The 23,946-nt window shown below is 38.2% G+C and overlaps 1 protein-coding gene across 1 annotated transcript in view; it reads left to right on the forward strand.

Moving 5' to 3' along the window:
* The first annotated feature begins 6,598 nt into the window (after positions 1–6,598).
* Positions 6,599–23,946, forward strand: part of RBM25 (RNA binding motif protein 25) — a 27,122-nt gene continuing 9,774 nt past the window's right edge. The window contains 10 exon segments of the mRNA XM_009319186.1: positions 6,599–6,712; positions 10,477–10,526; positions 11,976–12,146; positions 12,458–12,515; positions 13,685–13,845; positions 16,393–16,575; positions 18,755–18,808; positions 19,059–19,142; positions 22,734–23,014; positions 23,928–23,945. Of these exon segments, the coding sequence (XP_009317461.1) occupies positions 6,607–6,712; positions 10,477–10,526; positions 11,976–12,146; positions 12,458–12,515; positions 13,685–13,845; positions 16,393–16,575; positions 18,755–18,808; positions 19,059–19,142; positions 22,734–23,014; positions 23,928–23,945 (1,166 nt within the window). The 5' untranslated portion in view covers positions 6,599–6,606.

A 23,946-nucleotide genomic window follows, 5' to 3' on the forward strand; every position in this document is an offset into this window, starting at 1 on the left:
TGGCCGGGCCGGGCCGCCTCTGACTGTGGGTGGGATTTTACTTTTCGATGTTGGGTAACGGGTCATGCGAGGAAACGTTTTTCGATGGTATCGCGGCAGGGAAGTTAATGTCCTTAGTGTGGAGTGGGGTAGTCATCTTAAAACACGTGCTAGCAGCTTGTGCGTGGAAGAATCGGAGTGATTCATCCGCGTCGGTAACAGTTGTGGTGTGTATGTTGGCATGTTTTTCTCATGATGTCTTTTTACGTTATAGAAATGGAAACCTTTGTCTGCCTGAAGGAAATGAGGTTTATTTATTTAAATACAGCGAACGTGCTGAACGCAACTAACTTTTTTTTGTAGTAGGCCTTACAGGGGCTTACAGGACGTGAAATCTTAAAGTTGTGTAGTTCTCAGACTGTTTGGATTAAAATGCATGCACACGGATTTCTAGTAACTTTTTGTGGGGCAGGAAAGCATTGCTTCAGATATTGCATCAACACTTATGGAAGATGGTCCAGAACAAACTCGAAGAAGGAAGAACAGGACGGTTTCCTACTTTCCCTGTAAAGGGGTGGTGTTGTACATAGTGCTTCACGCTTCTCTGCTTCTGTCTCTCAAGTGTCCATTCACATAAATGTTGTAATGCCACAGCCATGTTTGTGTTTTGGGAAGAGTTAACAGCAAAGTTGGAGTGGAGAGTCACTTATTTGACTGACTAGGGCTTTACGTGGGTGCAGAGGCACAGGATTAGGAACTAAATAAAAGATCCTAAAGTTCTGGCAACATGTTTAATGGAGCCCTAGTTAAAGGGCTTTCGGACTGAAGCTTTGGTTTGGATAAGCGTGTTGCTTTTTGGGTTGCTTCATAATAATAGTTTGGGATGCAACTTATTTCATGGCAGTTAGTGAACACTTTCTAGATCACCTCTGAAAAACAGTCTTGAGCAAATACTAGTTTTGTTTGTTAAGAAATAAATATACTTAGAAAATCTATAATCGGTTTTATCTCTCCCTATGTCTGTTGTGTTTGACATTGATGCCTTGCTTAGCTTGCAGGCAATTTTGGAGAAAACTGTAGGACTCTGTGAGAAAGTGGACATTTTCACTGAGAGAATCAGTTGGCTTGAAATAAAAGATTTTTCTTTTAGGAAGGTTTTTTTTTGTGAGAAGCAGTAATATAAGCAGCATCTCCAATGGGTGACAAACTATGGGGTTAGTTATTTTTAAAATGGAACAGCTTAAAAATCCATACATCATGTAGAGACTGATGTAAAAGCCTATGTGATAGTACTGACTTTAATAGGTTGGTTTACCGCATATGTTTTCTCCAATTGTTTCTGAAAATGCTTCTGTTGCTCAGCTGCACCCATGATATGATACAAAATGTATAAAATACTTTGTCATAAATTAGAGGAAATCATTATTCATTCTCTGTTGCTGCCTAGGTATTGACAATAGAATCAGATGCCAAAACATTGTACTATTCTTAATAGGAATTACTCTAATTCTTAAAAAGCATTAGAAACATTAAGTGTGAAATCTTTTTTATAGGGACATTTCAGTGAAACATAATAACATGGATAGACAAATCAAATATCTTGGTATGACATCTCTTTAACCAGGGTGTTACTAAATAGCATAGTGTTACACACTTGCCACGGGTGTGGATTTTGTCAGGTGCTCTTGTAATAATCTAAATACTAAGATTATAATCGAAGCTGAATTGTAGTTAATTTAAAAAAAATTGCAAACAAGTTTTTTGCTTACTGCTCCCTTATTGGAAGTACTAGCTTGCACAGCTACTTTGTGCAACTTATTCTAGACTAAGTGTACAGCTTTTTGTGGTGCAGAAGAATTGTATTGGAAAAACGTTGGAGAGAAGTTAAAATCGGACAAAATGAAAGCCAGCTAGAACAGCCATACTGTCACTGCTGTTATGACACCACATGTATGTATTCTTAAAACACACTAAGTTTGTTTATGCGTTAAGACTTCAGGATTTTTACAGTTAATTTTAACTTTGTTTAGTATAACAGCAGCTCAACAGTAAGTATTGAAACTGTTTGTTTCATGGGAAACTTAACTGTTTTGAAAATGGTTAAAATGTTTTGCAGGTTTTTAAATAAAAGTTAATGTGTAAACACAGAGATACTAAGGAGATTAATCCTGTGACACTGGTAGAATTTTGATGCTGCCCTGAGTAGGTGATATAACTGTCAGTTTAAAATACATTAGTTACCAGTGATTTTTTACTAAACTTACATTCTTTTTATGACATATCTTCACCCCTTTATTAAAAAATTGGAGTAAAGAAAAAAAAAAGGTTTAAAGAATACTGTAGTTTAATGTAATTTTTTTTAAACCATAGTATTCTTTAAACGTTTTTTTTTAAAGTGCAGCCAGACCAGTACAATCTTCTCATATAGTCCCTTCTTATTGGGACTTCTGGGAGTCGGAGATAATAAAGAAGCACGGGGCAGCAATTTCTGAATGACAGTGACCCTTGTTTCATAGTAATTCTGAGTTCTGTGTAGTCTCAGACACTTGAGTCCAGCACGCCCTCAGGCCAGCCCTGTGCACTTGTTTTGTTGTGCATGAGAGCTAGCATGCTTCTAATGGACAAGAACTCCAGCCCAGCAGGGGTAGCACTGAGTCCGAATTTACAAGTCTCAGTGGATTTTACCAAACGTTGGAGCCATATGGGTATTCCAGTACTCACTCCAAGTTTCAGAAGGTTGGTGCAGCTGGCTCTGCATGGCGTTTGGTTCCACCAGGACTTATTAACTCAGAAGAGCAGTGTATGAAAGCAACTGAACTCCTTCTAGGCCAAAGTTGACCCTGGAATATTATAGCTGTGTTTGTGTAGCACTTGCTTTAGTTAATAGCTCAGGCTGGATTTGAGCTGGGTCTGCTTAGAGTAAGCTTAGATGTTTTGCCATCCGTCACATCGTTAATCTGCAGCTTACAAAAATTGCCTAAGGCTAATAAAGTGTGCGCCTACATTAATGTGTTAACTTGGATCAGGAGTGTGCTTTTGAAGGAAGTCTCGCAGTCATCCTCACTTGGGAAACCTTTTTTCACATTGGCTTGCACTATGCCAGTGGATGAACTGGATTCCTTTTGGATGAAAATATATTGAAAAATGCACTCTTACCTGAAAATGGGCATTTGTTCCAGTGGGGTGGACCTTCCCAAAACATGTAGTGTGGACATTAGGGTCTCGGCTCCATCTGTTTTGTTTAACAGACCTGCTCCTGTTGTGCTGCCCTGCTTGCTGGCATGGACATAGCCTAAATTGACTGCAGTTTGAGTCGGAGACCTGACACAAATCCATCATTTTGGGGGCTGAAGATGTCACTGTTTCAGTATTTTGAATGGTGTCAGGCCAGATGCTCACTGCTTTTCTCACATCTTGCAGTGCATCTTTCTTGATGCTCACTGTATCTTTGTGACCACTGCAACATTCACACAAATTAATCTCTCACTTCAAGAGCTGCTAGTTAAAATGCAGCTATCAAGAATGCTGCTTACATCCAGTTTCACTTGTGGTAATACTTTCGTAAGTCAGCTGAGGTTTTAAAAATATTTCAGGACTGTTTAGGTCCTTACTTACACTTTTGAATATATTGGGGAAATTTGAGGATCACCATATACAATACTGAGACCACAGTAAATATATCAAGATGCTGATTACTGAACCGTACTGGCAGGGTAGTAGGACAGTCTGCAGAGAAGTTCAAGATACTGTTCCTGAGATTTCTACAAGTGTATTCTACCTAGACCCAGCTTAGCATCTCTTTAACTTTCCATACCTAACCCTTAGTTTGTAGTTGCTTATAAATTTGATGTCAGAGGCCCCTCTGACTGTTGGAAGAGTATGTACATTTCTTGTGTGTTCTCTAGCTGCTGACAGAAAAAATGTGCTATGCAGCTTCCTTCATTGTAGCGTCTTGGCTGATGCAAGGAACTGGATGCATCTTCCTCTCTCGTCCAGGTCTCTCACTTCTCCAGTGAGCAGTTTCAATCGTGGTATCTGTTGATCTCACAGTTTTCATGATGGAAACAGAATAAAACTGTTCGCTCTGCCGGTTTCACATTGGTAGTTACATATAGTAGCAAGAAAGAGACGAAGGCTTTCTTTAATTCTAGTGTTGATCTTCAGTGTCACAGACAGCAGAGGTGCTAGGATTGGTGTGTGCAAGAATTAAGTCAGTAACAGGGCAGCTTTCTAGCTGCTGTGAAAATAGCTGTACAAATATGGAAAAAATAAGAACAGAGTGCTTCAAGTAAAATGGATTGCTGAAGCCTGAAAGACTAAATTTGATCCATTCTTACTAACTGCCTTGTTTCTTTTATGCAGTAACAATTACTTCGTTGACTGCTAAATCTTTGCTTTCTTAATTTCAATTAAAAAAAAACCAAACCAACTTTGCCTGTGTGCAACATCCATTGAGTATGGCATGTTTCAGCATCTTTTAATTCAAAGGACTGTTTTACCTCTTAGTCCCTAGGCTTTTTTTTACCTTCTCCAAAATGGTGTCTCAGATGAAGTGCTTATCAGAGTGAGAGAAGGGACTGCACCTACAGGCGGCCTGGAAAATTACTTCCCCAATTGTTCTTTTTTGTTTAACAGACCACTCCTTAATGTCTTGTGGACCTCAGGTGGTGTAACGCTATTGCAGCCTGTTTAGAACCATCTCAGACCCAATACCTTACTGCTCTACCATCCTGCCTCAAAACAGCTTTGAATTTTGTCCAGTTGTCTATCAGCTCGCAGTATAAATAAGGACTGAGAGCCTTGAAGTTCTTAATTTTCTGCCTTTCCTGGGGCCCTTGGCTGTTTTTTTGGTGAAAAAGTTTCAAATAGTGATATTAAGGTGGATAAGGGAGTTCTGTTCCCTTCCATACCATCCAAGTTTCAGATTCTAGAGGAAGGTCGGCTGATGTGCACATAGTCTGAATAGACAATAAACAATGTTCTTCTAAGTTAAATGTTTTGGCAGAACACCTTTGCTGCTTTTCTTTGCCCATTCAGTTTTAAAAATTCAAGAATGACAGAAAAGAAGTGTGTTCTTAGGCGTATGGATTCTAAGGGTCTTATGTTTATTATATTGCATAAAATAATCTTTACTGAACTGTTGGAGGAATGCTTGCATTTGCTGTCTTGTTTCTTCTACCGTCTTAGACCTTGTGTCACAGGAACATTTATCTTTTCTCCTGCTGAGATGTTGATGAATGCCCTTTGAGGCCAATTAATGAATGCCATGATCATGAACCTCTTGTAATTGATGTAGTTGTAAATGTGTCTTTGGGTGAATTATGCTATAGGGTCATATATGTGTTCTTATACCAGAATAAGTAAGTTCTGATGTTCAAAGGTATTACCAAATGCATTTGGGTTTCCCTTTTATCCTCTCCAGTCCACTATATACACTTACCTCTCATAGCTGTTTCCAGACTCTGTGGGAATAAAGTTTTGCTACATGATTCTCTCATTATATTTTTTTAGCTCTTTCAAATGTATCTACTGTTATGGTGGAGTACTGATATTAGCTCTTACTTCTAGTATTTAAGACTGTCATTAACTACTTGCTCTTATACATGTATGCAAGGCACATCTGTCTCCAGCAAAGCTGGTTTCCTGTTTCTTGTGATACGGTGTCAGTGTGTTTGAAGTTCCTCTAGTGCTTCCTCACTGCAGTGTGAATGTACCTATATGCCCAGCAGTAATATTGGTGACCAATTTTGGTTTTTTTTCTTAGAACTGAGGGCTAACCTTTTTTTGAAGAGTTGACCATGTAAGGTTGCTGAGATAATATTGGAAGCAAGAATACATGCCTCATTAGTTGCGTTAAGAGTGATCTTGAGTTTTTTATTATTGGGTGGTGTCTGTTACAGGGTCAGTAATACGCACATAATAATAAACATCTGAATAGCAAATGGTGTTAAAACAATCTTTACTCTCCATGGTAGCATATTGACTCTCAGTTCATGGGCTATCGTTCAAGTTGAGCTCTAGAAGATGTGTGAACTGGGGAGTTATAGATCAGTGAACCCTCCTCCAAGCTTTTAACTGTCTCTGTGCTGGAATTTGGGGATCTCCCCAGTGTTGTCTTAAATACAATTCCCGTTAATGCTGAGCATCGGGATGTCCCAGTTCTTTATCTCATCTTGTTCCACAGTTGTATTGTGTGATTGTTTCTTGTACAAGAGAACCACTTACCTTATTGAAAATGCATTACAAGATTATTTCTGTTTTCAGATACTGCAAAAGATAGCTTTATTTTAAAGAAACTGTACAAACTGTCAAACACTGTTTAATTCACACTCCTTGTAAACCATTAGTATGAGGAGTCAGATACAGTTTTGTTTTTCACTTCATTCTGAAACACTTTCCTAGAAGTGCTGTTTTTCATTGTGAAAGACGACTTCTACTACATTTGTAACTTAATGAATAGCTGGGGAAAAAGAGTTAAAAATAGGTTTAGTTTGTAGTTGAATGTCCATATAAAGATTTAAAATCATTATGGAGACTTATCATTTGCACTGCTTTTGTAATTCATGTTTGGGAACTGACTAGTACAAGTTTCCTTTTCTGTCTTTTTGACAGATTGTGACTGGAAGAATGTCTTTTCCACCTCATTTGAATCGCCCTCCTATGGGAATTCCAACGCTTCCCCCCGGGATCCCACCCCCACAGTTTCCTGGCTTTCCTCCACCTGTACCTCCTGGTAAGTTATGTTAGTATATGGAAGTGTTGTAGAAATAAATTTCCTTTTATTATTCTGAATTGTATTATTTACAAAAGTTACTGGCCCTTAGTGTATTTCAATATCTCTGATTCGTGTACATTGCAATTGAGTTTCTAGTTTACCCACAGACCATGTCATGTGAGCAAGCTTCTTTTGGTCTGCCAAAAGCTGCTTACGTCTGACCAGAAATCAAACCATTAGAGACAATACCGGACTTTGTCTTGGACCTTTTTTCAAGACTGAAGCTAGGTGGTGATTTTTATTAATGTTAGGTATTCTGAGAGCCACTGTTTTGACAGTAGACTATGATTTCCAGTTCCTTTCAAATAAACCATTGTAATAGCCTTTGGAAACACTTGGGTAAACTGAGTACGTGTGGTGTGAAAATATAGGAGTAACTTTCAGAGAAGGTCCAACTTCTTGCATCGTTTTTCTCCACTTTTTTGTAAGTCCCACTGTCTTTTATTCTGCTTCTTACATGCTCCACACATCTTGCAAACTTACTGTTACATTCCTCATTCCTTCTAATCTTCCCAAAATTAATCCCACCTTTTTTCTTTGTTCATCTGTAAGATCAGCCTCTGTTTTTTGTGTTGAGACTTTTAATTCGTTGGTCTGGAACTACCTTCTTTCTGTACATTGCCAGTATAGATAACAGTGACTGGAGGCAGGAGACCATACAGCGAGTGGGAGAGAGGAATACATCAGAGAATTATCCCTTTAAAATTCATCACAAGGGCTGCAGAAAATAACTCCTGACTGTATGATCTTAAGCTATGTTGTGCACAAGTGTTTTGTAGACAATAAAGGCATTCAGAAACCAGATGGCTGAACTCGGGAATGGTTTGTGCACATCCCTTCATCAGGCTAATCCTTACCTTACTTGCATTTTTCTAAACTTTTTTCCTGAGATCCATGAGATGTTACCTATTTTCTGCTAAAGGCAGAGCTCTTGATTCTGCCATCAAAAATTTCAGGCTAAATTTTAAAACCATACCTCTTATCTTTACTAGCTCCAGTTTATATATACTAGTGTGAAAAACACCAGATCCTTTTAAAAATAACTTCCAAAGAATATTTTTAAATGCCTGATACAAGTTTCTGCTCTGAACGTTTGTTTCTTAACACCTGCAACAAAGATCTTTTTGTTTTCTTGCTGTGTTTGACTTTATGTATAAATAGTCTTGTTTCAGTATTAGTAATCCAAACAATATGTAGAATGGAGGAGCCTGGTATTAGGCGAGAATTAAATTTTTCTCTGCACACTAGAAACATTATTTGCTTACCTGTGCAGACAACATATTTCGACATGTAGAGGATATGGATCTCTCGCTTCTTAACACAAGTGTATTGATAGAGTTGAAAATGCCAAAAATGCCACGGTGACTTTATGAAAATCTACTCTGAAGCTATTCCATATGTAAGATCACAATTTTAGTGGCTTATAATATTATATCTTTAGCTGTTTGGCCAAAATTTCATATTCTAGTTATCTTACTTGGCCTGTAATTTTTTGAAAAGTTTCAGCTAGAGCGGTGTGCTTGAGTAAGAATGAAGTTAGGAAGTGTTTTGCTTTGCTTAAGAATATGGCTGTTAAAAATAAGAAGTTCTAGCACTTCTGTCTCTTAAGTGTGGAAGATTTGATAAGGAGGTGATGGATAACTCTTGTCATCTCTGAAGATTATCGGATACCATTACGATGTAAAAAATTACAGTTCGTATGTAAGAAATGCTGTAGTGGGTCAGACCAGCAGTCCACATAGCCTGATGCATTGTCTGGGCAATGGAAATACAAGATGGTATTTAGGGTGGGCATGTACACCTGTCTGCTTTCTGAGTCTGTTTCCTCACAACTCTAGTGTTAGGGATGTTAGAATATGATCTTTCATTTTTCCTTATCTTTTTCTGGACCTGTCATTCATGAACATTTTGATATTTTTCGAACCTGCTGATACTGTCCATCTCCACTGTCGCCTCTTGCACCAAATCTGAGAAGTTCATTAACCACTGTGTAAAGTGCTACTTTCTTATGTCTGTCTTTAAACTCTTTGCCTACTTAGTGTCCCCCTCCTGCCCCAGTTCTGATGTGGGAGTTGTGTTTTGTACACCTCAGTCGTGTTCCATGCTTTGCAAACCTCCACACTTGAAGAGTCTCTCAGTGTAGAGTCTTTCTTAGTAAAGCAGTTGCTTCAACACTTAAGTCATGTAGTTGTTCTTCTCTAAGGCTACGTGTTGTTCCTGGGTTGCAGACACCAGGTCTGTAGGCAGTAGTCAAGGTATAGGTGCACCAGGTTTTTGTATACCAGCTAAATGATGCCTGTGGTCTTGATCATCAGTATGTTTGCTGATGATGCCCAACTTTTTGGTTGATTTTTTTTTTTTTTTTTGCTTTTCCTGAGCACTGGGCTGATAGTTTCAGAAAACACAAGTATCTTACTACTGAGTTGTAACTTTAAAATCCAAGTTCATCGTCATGATAATTATAGTTGTAATAGTTAAAGGGCTGCACAGACAGAGTCTTGTCTTGGAGTAGTTCCTCCAGTCTGTGAGATGCCATGGTGCATTAAAACTGAGAGAATGGGAGAGCAATACACCTTTTGATTCTCTGAACGGTTTGGAGGGATAGGAGGTAGTATGACTTTAATATGAAGGGACTGAGGAAGAGGATTGAGTGATGGAGAAAATAAATGATGGAATCAAAGCAAAACTAGAGTGGATGAGGAGAAAGCTGGAGAGGGTGTCTGAGGACAAGTATTGTTTCAGGACTAAGCACTGGACAAAGTAGGGGAACAAGTCCAGGAACAGTAGGTTGCAGAAGTTTGGTTAGGGTTTTATGAATACAGCAGTAAGAGAGATGGAGAAGAGAAGGATCAAAAGGGAAGGATTGAGTGTGAAAGACTAAGAAAGTGTTTTGTAGAATGAAAAAAGAGATTTAGGATCCCTAGAGGGTATTTCTCTGAAGAACATGAGATTGACTTCATTGTTCTTGAGTCTTAGTGTCTTTACTGGCCAGCAAGTAGTTTTGAAATCCATTCACTTAATATCTTTAACCTGCTCTAGCAACTGGCATGGAAAGATAAACAGCCTGTATTACGATCGGATATTGGCTCACGTGATAGTACTTAAAGCTGCCAGTGCATTTGGTAGTGGGAAAGAGGGTATTGCATGGTTTCACCTGATTAAATACTGTTTTAAATTAAGTTTTAGAGACTGCCAAGTCAAATATTGAGCAGGTAGGGAGCTTCTGGATTGAGGTTTTCTATGCCGCCTTTAATAAGCTATTCCATAAATAGTAGCATGAAGCCTGGTGGCATTCTCTGTGGGACCTCATCCCTAAGCTGTATGCAGAATCAATTGTGCTATGCAAATTGAGCAAGTCAGGAATGAGATTATCATCTGTAGCACTTCAGCTGCTTTTTCTCTGTATTTATGAAATTCCCTGCCTCGTTCATCACACAGCTATCTTCTAGAACAATACTGTGGTTTGAATATGCTTTGAAAATAGATTTGTTTGTGACTAACAAAATTGAAATGGTAATATGATAAAAGTGACCAGGATACACGTGGTATGTTAGTGTACTCAGGCTATGCTTGAATGCTTAAGGAATTACTGGTAATCGGTACTGTGAAATTCTTATTTGGCCAAAATTGCTGTCTGGTTTGGAAATCATGTTGATCAGTTCATTTGTATTCTTCAGTAATCTCAACAGGGCACATTAATATTAATGTCTTGTCTTTCTCAGGGACCCCTATGATTCCTGTACCAATGGGCATTATGGCTCCTGCTCCGACTGTAAGTATTACAGTGGGGATGACATGATAGCAAAATAAAATGGAGAGTAAAACTTAGTAGATGTCAACAGTATTTTTGTTCTGCTCTATTCTATCAGAATTCATACTGTGAAAGGAAATGCCTCACTTTAAATGCAACTATTATGCAAATATTATGCTAATTTCTGACCTAGACAAAGTTTGAAGTAATGTCTGGAGCTGCTAGCTGCAAAGGTGAAGCAATTACTGTTCTTGCAAGAAGATGTACTTCTCCCAAATACAATGATTTAGGCTTTGCCTTTGGGTCATGCATGGTCTTCCTATGCGGTACAGTTAGATCAATTAGATTCCAGGTCTCTTGCTTTTGAGTTTGTTGGCCTAACAGAGTGCTCTGGAGGCATCACGTCATCCAGGTTTATAAGGCCATCATGCAGCACTGCTAAGTTGGCAAGAAAGATGTTCATTGACAAGCTTACACAAGCTCTCTTTCCCCATGTTGCAGGGGAAGGAATAGTTGCATGTAATATGCATCTATAAAGAGCGTATGAGAGAAAGGTCTCTTTGTTTGTCTTACTAATTTCTAGTTGGAAGGACGGTTTATGATTTATGGGGCGGAAAAAACTGCTCTTTAAAATATAAAGGTTACTTCTTGGCTTCAAGGTGAATTACCATTTCTACGATTTTGCATAAGTGAAATCTCCCCAAAATACTGAATTTTTTGATAGCTTGTATTATCTGTTACAGGAGGATATGTTCATGGTAACCACTGTATTTAAGACAAAGATACTGGAACAAATGCATTATTCAGTTTTCTGATTAAAACTTTTATTAAGTGACACTTTGAGAAGGGTGTCTTGAGCAGACAGACTCAGCGCATATGTACTGTTAAATCTTAGGTGGAAGGAGAGAGTTGCAGCAAAATGGAACAGATGATGGTGCCTATTTCTGTATGGTTTATTTTACAAATGTTTGCTCCTTAACCCAAAGAGGCTTTGGGTTGTGTATTGATTAAATAAAGCAGTAGTGTGTATTCACTCTGTGAAAGCTTTAAGACCTGTCATGTGTCCATTGAAGCCTTTTGAGTCAGAGTTACTTTCCTATTTGCAGCTTGCTCTTTACACTGTTAGGTAAGGTACTTCAACTTCCAGTGACTCAAATGTTCCAAATTAGTTATTTGTAGAAGAAATAATACCTAATGTTACTGTATGCTCACCTTGAGACCTTCCAGTAGCCATGTTCAGGTACACCTTTTTTTTCTGTCTGTCTTTGCCAGAAAATGGCAGTCTTTTTTGTGTTGTATAGAGTGTTAAAGCCTGAACCACTTATTTGTGTCTCACTCTGTAAGCCTAACTATGGAAATTTAATTTTGAAATACATGTGCATCCCCAAATCTTTTTGTCTTATGGATTTAAATAAAAAAAACCCCAACCAACCCAAGACTTTATTTTACACCCTCTCCTCCTCTTTCTAGGTATTAGTTCCTACCACAGTGTCTATGGTTGGAAAACATTTGGGAGCCAGAAAAGAACATCCTGGCTTAAAGAACAAAGAAAACGATGAAAACAGCGGTCCCACTACCACCGTTTTTGTAGGCAACATTTCTGAGAAGGCTTCAGACATGCTCATACGGCAGCTTCTAGCAGTAAGTACAGTGGACTGCTTGTTAAACTTCATCCCTGGCTGATGAATGAAGTAATGACCCACAAGCAGTGGATTGAAACTAAAAGCGGAGTTAGTCCCACTCACTGGAATAGCAGTCCATTATGCTTGAGTTTAAAGTCAGTAAGTGAAGAGTAGAGCTTTTTTTAAGCTGTAGATGTCAGTGAACATAGACATATTTTATTTTTAGTAGTTTACCATTTTTACATGTCATCTTTTGCAAAAAGGTGTTAAGTTGTAATGTTTTGAACATAAACTATAATATTTAATTAATAATATTTATCTTTAATGCAGAAATGTGGCTTGGTTTTGAGTTGGAAGAGAGTACAAGGGGCATCTGGAAAACTTCAAGGTAATTGTTCATACTTTTCAAAATCTCTAGTCAGACTCTCGTTTTTATTACCTGGTGGCTTTTCAAATGTCTGACACGTTGCTATTCTTAATACTTTTACATTTTAAGATATTATATATGATACTTAACTGCTAAATACTTCCTAGCAAGGGGCTAGTATTTTCTGTCCTTGGAATCAAGACAGAACGAGAAAAATAAAATTGAGAAAGGTTAAATGGGAAAATGTCTTGGGGGCCTAATTTTGCTCACCTTTCTGTTCTGAGACTGAATCAGGAGTTTATAGGCCATACCTGAGAAAGGTTTACCAGTTTGGACTTAGCCTCCAAAGGAGCATATTTGCAGCACTGTTAATAGTCTCTTCCATTACTATGTATAATCCTTCTCTGTTAAGGAGGTTTTCCTGATGTAAAATTTCTTCCTTCCCTATCATCAAATTGAACTGATTTATTTTTTCTTGTGACCTTTCTCCAGTGGATACAGGAAATAATTCTGGTTACTATTTTTTGCTGTTAGTGTTTTCATCTCTTCTCTAGGTTGTTTTTTTTCTTTAAGATGCAATTCAGTTTTTTCAGCTTTCTTATATATCATACTTTGTTTATTTAGCTCTCATGAGTTGTTTTTCTCATTTACAACTTTTTGTAACTGTTGTCAAGAACCTAGTTTGAAATACCCCTTCCTCTAGGTTAACAATGAGCTGTTGATTGATATCCTTGGTCTTCAGACAATTGCAAATCCACCTGAGACATGTCTTCATATAGACTGCATTCCTCAGTTAAGACAGACATGTCAAAAGCTTTACAAACACAATCATAGAATAGTTTGGGTTGGAAGGACCTTCAAAGGTCAGCTAGTCCAACCCCCCTGCAATGAGCAGGGACATCTTCGAGTAGATCAGGTTGCTCAGAGCCCCGTCCAACCTGACCTTGAATGTTTCCAGGGATGGGGCATCTACAGTGTGTGTATTGCTTTCACCTTATTCAGTGAGCCATTAGGTATATCAAAGACTAATACAGTGAATGATCTTTCTGACTTTTTCTGATGCGTACTCCTGGTTTTAAAAAAAGAAGTGCCTGTGTTCCAAGTTACTGATTCAAAGCATTTTTTTACACAAAGTAAATTACCTGAAGAGCTTTAACACTTTTACTTTTCATTTCAATCATCCATTTCAGCCTTTGGATTTTGTGAGTACAAAGAACCAGAATCCACACTACGAGCACTGAGACTACTCCATGACCTCCAGATTGGAGAGAAGAAGCTGCTAGTCAAAGTTGATGCAAAGACAAAGGCTCAGCTAGATGAATGGAAAGCAAAGAAAAAGGCTTCTAATGGGGTACGTATATAATACGTACGTGTGACTTGTGTTATTTTGGCAGGAGGGCAATGTAATGTACTTGCTAGATCAGATTGCGAGTGTATCTCTTAGTTTCTATTCTTGTCTCTGCCCTTAATTCATTTTAGGATTTCGCCAGAATCACATTAATGAGTCTGAAGATATGTTGAAAGGCAGTGAAGTGTAAGCTCTTAATTCACCAGCATTCAAACTTATCTGTAAGCTACAACTGAATCTCTAGAATTAATTTTGTAGTTCATTCTAAAGTGTAGTAATATGTGCTATACCTTATGATTCTGTTGCTTCATTTTTGTTTAGAAACTCTTGGAAGTATATAAACTTTAGAAGTAATTGTTAACTCTGTCAGAGTCTGTAAATCATCTGTCTGAGGAGAACTGGAGTTTCTTTCCCCTCCACCGATGATCTAGAACAAATTAATGACAAGGAAAGTGGTAGATCATTCAGTAGATGGCGCAGTTATCAGGCAGTGGGCAGCTTACAGATGTTTAGTAGATGGGGAAATCGGTTTTGTACCATTCCTTTCTAAAGCTAAGGATCTGTTCTGGAATAATTGCAGATATTTGATATGTTGAATTCTTGTGAGATACAAAGATACCTAACTGACAAATTTGCGTTAAAATGAATTTTATTTATTTCTTTGTTAAAATAATGTGTTTCACATAACAATCAAGTTGTTGGGCTTGGTCTCTATTTTAAAGTTCTGCATATGCCTTAAGATAGTACCTAAAACAATTTTCTGTAAAATAAAAGCGAGAAGAGGCTCTTGTTCAGAAAACTAAAAATACTAATCAGATATAGCAGGTAAATTTTAAAAATTCCAATTCGGACTTGTTCTTAAAGGTATGTAAAATACAGTGGGAACACAAGTACTTTTACTTCATTTTATTTAACCAGAGCTAGAGATGTAATGATGACTTGAAGTACTTGACACGTTTTTGACTGTGTACCCAGTGTATGGGATTAAATGCAATGGCTCAGTAAAGCAGAGTGCTAACTTCATGAGTTTTGACTGGAGTAATGGACTAGCTGTTAACCTAGGTAAGGGTTTGACTTGACTGCCCCTTCTGTTCCATACTTCCTTGTTTCCTGTTGGCATCACCTGTAATACTATGCTTCACAGCTGATAGCATAAACAAGCTTAAAGTATCAGTGGAGTTCTTGTACATCTCTCTCTCATGAACTCTTGTTTTCTGTGAGCTCCTGTGGGTTACAATCAATCCCCCAGGATTGATTGTAATAAAGCAGAGGGTACTGTTTGTACTGTTTGTGGCTTTGGTGAAGACAACAGTATGTGTCTATTCCAATGAACTGTAGAATGTGTTAGCTCCAAATGTTGTGGGTTTTTTTGTTTGTGGTGGTGCAAAGAAAGGCTGTGAATTGCGAAGGAGTGTTGATGAAGCATATTGTAATCCTACTGCTTGCGATTCCTTTCATACCATCATTGGTGTGCTGGTGCCACTCAGATCCAAAAGTTGCAACTTTTTTCTTTAATCTTTTTTATTAAGAAATCAAACGTGTACACTACAACACTATTTCTTATAGAGACACACCAAGCAAACCTTTATCTAATTAGCTCCTCTCCCTGATCACTTCTTCTCCCTGGACCTCTTCAATTCCACTCCCTGTCACTGCCTTCTAGCTCTTTTCAGCCTGCTTCTCCTTGGCCTGGCAGCCTCTACAGCTCCAACTGAATCCTCCCTTCCCCCTCATTCTTAGCTGCTGCTCCATCAGACCCTTCCCTCCCCCTCACTCCACCCACCACCTATCGCTTGACGGGATACCCAGCTGGATTCTCAGGTGAGATTCCATTTTTTTAAAAGATTCAGGGGATCAAGAGGTGGGCTACCTTGCTCAGTATGCAGATCATTGTTCTACCCTTTCATGTAACATTTAGTGAAATGCACTTCTTTGCGTCTGTTCCCTTTCCTCCCTACAAGGTGGAAAGGGCAAAAAGATGAGGAACTAAAAGTAATTGATCAACAATAATAAGAAAATGTTTGCTGTGCAAGGAATGTTTTCCCTAACAATGTTTCTTTAATATAGTTCTCCCATTATAAGTTGCAGCTTGATGGTTACAGGTAGACATTTGTATTGCATGGCACTTAAGTAGAAGGCTTTGAGGAGCTGCTGTTGAAAGGACTTGAAGTTCTGGAGGGTACAAGGCAGAAACTTTTGACCAAGAGCTGGACTGTAATGATTGCCTTTCTGTGAGCGTGCGTGCGCTTTCTCTTTTCCTGTCTACCACCTTAATCACCATTTATCTGTTCTATTTTATTATGCAATCCTACACTTGCTCTCTGCAGCCATTCCACATGTAAAACTGTGGTCCCTATGGTATTGCCAGTGTGAAAAGATCTGACTGCAATTGATAACTACTTGTAGGTGGTTTTGGTTCTGTGGGGTTTTTTTTGTTTTTTTAGTAAATGCTGTAGGGGGACGAATGTGATGAGCAAAGGTGAACTTCTGAAATAAAACTAATATTATTCTCAATTTGTTGATTCCTGTTACTTTGCAATTTTTCCTTAGAACTCCAGACCAGAGACAACAAATGATGACGATGAAGCACTGGATGAGGAAACGAAGAGAAGAGATCAGATAATTAAAGGGGCCATTGAAGTCTTAATACGAGAATATTCCAGCGAGCTCAATGCCCCCTCCCAGGAATCTGACTCTCACCCCAGGAAGAAGAAAAAGGAAAAGAAGGAGGACGTATGTGTTTTGATTTTGGACAAAACAGATTTTTCTTCAACTCACCTTTATATAATGGCCAAACCTTGTGCAAATACTTTAAACCTAAACTTCTGATGAGAAAACAAATCAACAAGCATTGATGTCAGCAGCAGTTTCATTTTTTTAAGCTGAAAGCTAGTCAGTTATAGACACCATCCCTTCAGGGTGGTTTAGGCATCTAAGCACCTAGACTTCTTGGAACAACAGGTTTGAATCTGGGCAGGATTGAACTGACCTTTCATCCCTCTGAAGGTGGAAATAGTGAATTTAGTGCAATTTAATCTGTATGTGCATATAGGGTTTTTCAGATGAGAACTTAAAAAAACAACTGTAAAGAGTTCCTGCATACTGTCTATTTCCATTGAAAGATGCCAGGGCACTTTTGTAATGGCAGGAATTTGCTCTGGTAGTTTTGGACAAAATTCTTCTTCTCTCTGCTTATAGTACGCATTCTTGTAGTGTGCCTTGATCCAACTGGTTGCAGCTGTCTCTCCAGATGTGGAAGTGCTTCATTAATTGCATATATGTATAACTCACAAACCTTGGAGGGATCCTTCAGGGATGAAAGGCATATTGTAATCTTCCTGCCTTACAAAATCACTTTTACATGCACGTCTCAATTTTGGCTGGATTTGATCAGCTGGTTTTCATGTAATACAAAAAAACCCTGTTAAACTGCTTCTGTGGATGACCTTTCTATGGATTAAAACAAACTGGAGAAGGGGGAATAAGAATGAGCAAACTCAGATTTAGCTTTTCCAGCCAAGTTTCTAACCATGGGAAAACGGGCTTTCACACCTACTATTCTGCACCTAATATGAAAGAGATTGGAAAATTGTTTGACCAAGATTTTTACCCACTTAAGTCTTCTGCAAAGTACCTATTCCAAGGCAATAATGCAGTTTCAAATGCTTATGGAGTTTAAGTGTGATGCAAGAAGCAACATCTCCCTCAGGGAGCGAGTGTATCTTCCACACAACATGGTTAGCCATGGCTGACCTGAGGTATAAGAGTGCTGAGCTGAGAATTTGTTTTTCTTTCCCTTCCCTCCCTTTGGGAGAAGATGCTTTCTTGGATGAGAATTTACAAATGAGTCACTGTCTAATGCTATCAGCTGTATTTTTTGTTACAAGCATTGTTACAATGTGTATTGTCCTGTGGGTACATATATATGTATATGGCCATGAATAATGCCAGGTAGTTAAACGTAAGAGACCACTGCAGTCTTGGAAGAGCTGGGTGCTGAGTACGTCCCTGGGACAGAGGGATATTCTGCTAGCTCTGTATGATGTAGAATTTGACCAATCTGAGCTAGTCAAGTAGACAAATAAGCTCTTTTTAAATACATAGCACTTGTGGATTGAAATTACACCCCATCATCCCTCCCATACTGGGAAGGAGGAAAAGAAACTTGGAAGTTGCCATCTTTGGCCTGTGTGGATAGAGGTGGGAGTGAAGAGGTGGTCCTAGCTCATTGCTCTCTTGCCCTTAAAGGAGAGGGGAGAGAAGGACTGTGGAGGGTGGGGGGAAAGGGAAGATGGATGCAGATATATGTGGGGGGTGGGGGTGGGGAAACTCGCCAGCTTTGGGGCTGTTGTCCCCTGAAGGGCTTGATGTGAAGAAGGCTCCCGCTGGTGTTAGCAGCAGAGTCTGTTGTTAGTTCTTCTGGATGAAGGCATGACTGATGTGGGGGAGTTGAAAATGTGTGCGGGGAACTGAGAGTGAGTGGAATCTGGTTTTCAATTTCAAGCACGGGGGAACCTCGCTAATTCGCACTAACTATTAGTTAGTAGGTGCAATCTACCAAATTTTGCGAATTAGCGAGTAAATAAAATCAAGACATACCCACCGCAAATATACTGATCATTTATATTGGCAAGTGTAGCTTAGTCTTGTTTATGATGCTACCATAGTGTACTAATATCCTGTAGTATACTTGTAATTCAGTGAAGTCTTACTAATATGAGACCTCACTATGTATTTTAAGTAGTTCAGAGAAGGGAGAATTAGCGAGGTTCTTCTGTAATTTTGTTGAATCAAAGAAATGAGATCACAGCAATACAATATTGCTTTATAGTACAAACATACAAAACATTGTTTTTCAGAGTAGTGTGCAATCTATTTGTAAAAAAAAAAATCTCCGTGGATTTTTCCGCAGATTTTCCGCAGATTTCCAGTGGCCCCACTGATACCTTATCCACTCATCACCAAGGTTCGTTTACATTGTAGGCTTTGACAATGACTATGTTTACTGCTAGTTGCCAGATTTGTGACTCTTGTCCATCTGATTTTTTTTTTTTTCACTCATTAACATCAGACTGTCAGGTTTGGTACTGCAGAAGGACTTTATTTATCTCTTGCAAGACTGGTTGAAAACTTCTAACCTTCAGCTTTTCTCTTGTTCTCCTATGTCTGTACAGATGGCTCTTAATGCTTTTCCTCCTGTCCCCCTTGTTTTTTAGGAGGATATAAATGCTATAGAAATGGAGGAAGACAAAAGAGACCTGATATCAAGAGAGATCAGTAAATTCAGAGACACACACAAGGTAGTATTCTTGTTTTTGCACTTGATACAAATTAGGCTTTTTCAAAATCCAAAAAACCACTATTATAAAACTTAGCATTACATTGCAATATCACTTAAAATGATGTTTATATTAGGTTTAATATACATATAGTTCTTTACAAGTCAAAAAAAGACAACTACCACGTTAAAGTGGCCCTTGACATCTTTATGCTAAGGCTTTGATTGCTACTGAGTATTTTGCAGTCTTCTCACTTTAACATGACTAAAGGCAACTTAAGTTTCTACACATACATTAAGTCAAGATATTTATAACTAAAGGCTAAACGGGGCTGCAGTATAAGACATACACTTGAGTGTGTTTCTGTAGGTAGATTTGTAACATAATCCAAGATTTTATGAAGAGTTGAATTAAATTTTAAGTCTTTTATTTTAATAGTTCTAATTTAAGAGTGGGGGAAGATTAAAACTAGGTCAGTGGTTACCAGACTTACCAAACTTTAGATGCATGGAAGAACTGTAAATTCCCATAAAGCTAATCTATTCATTGACCCCCACCATTATGATAGAGATCATATGGTGACTAATGCAAGATGAAACTCACAGCTTGGAAAGTAACATGGAATAGGATGTAAGTATGAGCTTCTGTTTTTTATTATACTTATGGATGCCCCCTCAGAAAAATATGCAAAGGGGTAACTGGCTTGGAAAAATGTTTGTGCACATCAAGTCCCACCTCAGGGTTCCCACTTACAGAAGTTTCCACTAATGCTAGTGCATCTGTGAATGTTTCTGCTTTGGAAAATGATACTTGCGGATAGTAAAGCACAACTATTGCATGTAATGTTCTTATTTTAATGTTTAGCTTAAAGTTGGTGTTATTTTTTCCCCAACAAGACTGGTATGGTCCTTGGCCTAGGGAAGTATCAGCAAGCTCCTCTTTTGAGCACACACCTTTATTTCAAAATACCCCTAAAGCAACGTTAAAGAAAATGTTCAAGGTCAGCAAGGTGAAGTATGCCCGTGTTATTTAGCTTTACCACATGCAGTCACTGGGGATGGTACCATGTTTTCACGCAACTGTATCAATGTAAACACAAGTGACTACACATTGTTGTATGTACACGTATTCAGTTTTTCTCTTGACTGAAGTTGTTGGAGATAAAAACCTGGGGAAAAATTCTAGAAGAAATCATCTGGAGAAGCTCAGCAATTGAACGTGAAACTGGTCAGTGGTGAAACTTCAGTATAATTGTGTTCCATTCCGAGCCCTAAGTCGTCACTGGTACTAAGATGCAAACAAGTAATAAGTTTTCTAAAAAAAAAAAAAAAAAAAAAAAGAAAACCCACAACAAACCAACCAAACAAAAACCATGCTTCGTTGTTTCAGAAGCTGTTGGGCATTTTGTTGCCTTTAATCTGTATTATTGGGGGGACTATTTTGGGTTTCTTAACATTAAAAATCAACTGAAAGTAGTCGTTGTGTATATTGGATATGTTTAAAAGGGGCTGTTGAATCTTTAGCAGCTGGCTAGTGAGCACAGTGAACCTTTGCATGTTTTTGGTATGAGTTTATAAAACAATAACCACAGACTGTCAGGGTATCAGCGTTGCAGGGGGCGTCCATTTACAGCACGGACGAGTCTGAAGAGAGCTCAAGGTAAGATTTATAATTCTTCTACCTGTTCATTTCTGTTCATTACTTCAATTTATCTGATACTGTTCCCATCCCGTTACCCTTTCAGATCCTCTTATTTAGGCTGATAGAAGTTGATGAGGTCAGATTTTGATTACAAAATAGGCCAATTTATTTTTTCAATTGGATTTTAAGAAAGCGGACTTACAAAATGGATTTTAATACACCGACTTGCGTGTGTATATTTACACTTGTGTGAATATGTTAAAAAAAAAAAAGAAATCCACTCTCTTGAGAAATCTCACCATGAACAAAGTTTGAGAGTGGCAAAAAAGCAGGAGTTTCAACCAAAGAAATTTCTATTGGAACATCTAAGATAACCTGTAAGTATCAACCACTTCAGTATGTAAACTTTTCTTTAAAAGTATATGAAATTTGAGGTAAGTTGGATTTTTAAAAGTTGACAACCTAGTTTAACATCTGACCGTACTGAGGTTTAACACTGTCAAGCTCCTGTAAAATACAGTCCTTTAGAAATTGGTTTTCAGCCCAGTGTATATTGTAGAATCTAAGTTTTGGTTTTTCATGTCAGTTTTCTACCAATTCCTACCATTTTTAGTCCCTTTTTCCTTTTGTGATTTCAATGTATCCAACATTGGTTTGCCTGTATTGTGCTATCAATGCAGTGTAGTTTCACTGGATACATTAATCACTAGTGAATTAGCTTTATTTCTGTAATCCTTTGTCGGTTCTCTGGTCCCTGTGCCTATGGCAGAAGAACACTTATCAGGTAAGATTGCTTTTTAAAGTTGTCTTAAATGCTTTGTTTAAAAGAAAAGAAAAAAAAAACAAACAGAGAAAATGCTGTTTCATTGTTCCAGTTTTTAATTTCATTTCAGTGATGGTAAATGTGAAGCCAAAGGGGATAAACCTGTTTATTCTGCTCAATATTTGTTCAAAAAAGTGGTATTCTGACATCCATCAGGTTGAAATTTGGTATATTTGGTTGTTATTTGGTATATTTGTGAACCGTGTACTTGCTCTTCCTCCCAGAAACATAGCTTATAGGCAAGGTTAATCCAGTGTTGGCGGTCCATGTCCTAGCACAGCATCTGTAAGTTAACACATAACAATTGCTTCCAAGGATGGATTTATCTATCATTCTGTTGATGTATTTTCTATTGTCTTATAGGAATTCTGGTCATAGGAACTGTTTCTAATTGAAAAAAAAGTGGCAATTTTGTACAATTTTTAGTAAAACTGTAGCAGGTAACCCTTTAGTTTCTGTGTTTCAAAAGAGCTATTTCCAACCTTTTTTTTAACTCTCTCCATCTTGCAGTGGTGGAAGTTAAGGATTCCATTCTGCAGAGTCCAGTTCTTACCAATGAACTGTTAGAACTTTTTTAGGGAGGGAAAAGGGGAAAGGTTGCAGCTCTCTTCACTGTTTAACCACATGCACCACGTGTAAGTGGATAAATTTCTTCACCCAAGTTTTCATATAGGATGGTTTTGGTCTGCCAAGACTTTTTGGGAAACAACTCGCTGTCCCAGTAAACATTCCACTGAAATATATTTTCCTAGTTGAACAGAATTAATTTCATCAGCTAGAAGTTCACTTTGCTTGTACCCAAGTGGCTTATAGGGCCAAGGGAATTTGTGGCCCACCTGAATCATGACTGGCAGTGCACTGTGTATGTGCAGTTTAGTCAGCTTATAATACGAGGCCAGCCCTACTCTGCTAAGGTTGGAGATTGCTGGTCTGTGTAGATCTATGCTTTGCACGAAACTTAGTCTTGTGATTGCTGCATTTTGATTTCATACTTACGAGTTCCAAAAAATACCCACCAAACCCTGTTTAATATTTTAAAATCAGTGGCGGTTTTGGTATTTCCATTACCAGCCTTGTGTGTTGCGCCGGGAATATACAGTTCCTATAACTACAAAATTAACTGTGAAAGTTCTCTTGTTGGTTTTTAGAAACTGGAGGAGGAAAAAGGCAAAAAGGAGAAAGAAAGACAGGAAATTGAAAAAGAACGCAGAGAAAGAGAAAGGGAACGGGAGCGTGAACGAGAAAGGAGGGAGCGTGAAAGAGAGAGGGAGCGTGAACGAGAGAAGGAGAAGGAACGGGAGCGTGAACGAGAGCGAGATAGGGATCGTGACCGAACTAAGGACCGAGACAGAGACCGCGAACGAGACCGAGATCGTGACAGAGATCGTGAAAGGAGTTCAGATCGCAACAAGGATCGGAGCAGATCAAGGTAAGTGCACTTGAGTTGCTATTTATTTCAGTTTTTCCTAGTGCCATTTACCAAGTGTGTATAGTTCAGCAGATCAGCTGCCATTCAAAAGAGAATGGTCCTTTTGGAAGATCAGAGTAAAAACAGGAAATCAAAATTTTAGAAAATACTGTGTTTACACAAACTGGAAGAATACTTGATTCACTCCACAGCACAGGAATATAAGGACTGCAATATGCAGTAAGCAACCACCCAACCATGACTTAAGCATACTGGTTTTATCTCAAATCTCTCTTATTTTTTTATGGGTAGCTTTATTCCTACTTGAGGTTCTTTTATGTCTGTGGTATCTTTTAGCTTAAGTAGGTTTTACCTTTTCCTTTGTTATGTGTTGTTTTTTTGTTTTGTTTTTTGTTTGTTTAAAATAAAAGCAAGGGTATTCCTCTTTCAGTCTTAAACTGTGACTAATCACGTCAGGCTCTAGATGCTGCTTTTGCCCTCTTCACCATAGAAAAAATAGCTGTTTCACTTTAAATCATCTTGTCAGTAGGGTTTAAGTTGTCTGTAAGCCATGTAAACATGAAGGATTTATTAAGCATACCCTTTATTTGTGGGGTTTTTAGCTGTCACTTATTTATGGAGAACTACTAATACAGTCTGATAAGAATTGCCAAGTGCTCACACTTAGTTTCGGTAAATATCACTGTTTAATAGTTAGTGCTCAAACAACTACTTTTAGGTAAATGGGTTTTTGAATATATTAGAAGTATGGATTTATGCCCATTGCTATATCAGCTAATCATCTTGTACAATTGCAGAAGAAGAATAACTTGCAAGATGCTGTAAATAGTGCATTATGCATTTGAAGTTAAATCATTTGATTGAGTGGAGAGGATGGCTCTGTACTTAACTTTGGACTTTTTCCTTCCTTCAGAGAAAAAAGCAGAGACAGG

This window comes from Pygoscelis adeliae, unplaced genomic scaffold (genome assembly GCF_000699105.1).
Source record: "Pygoscelis adeliae isolate BGI_AS28 unplaced genomic scaffold, ASM69910v1 Scaffold22, whole genome shotgun sequence".
In the NCBI taxonomy this organism is placed as follows: domain Eukaryota; kingdom Metazoa; phylum Chordata; class Aves; order Sphenisciformes; family Spheniscidae; genus Pygoscelis; species Pygoscelis adeliae.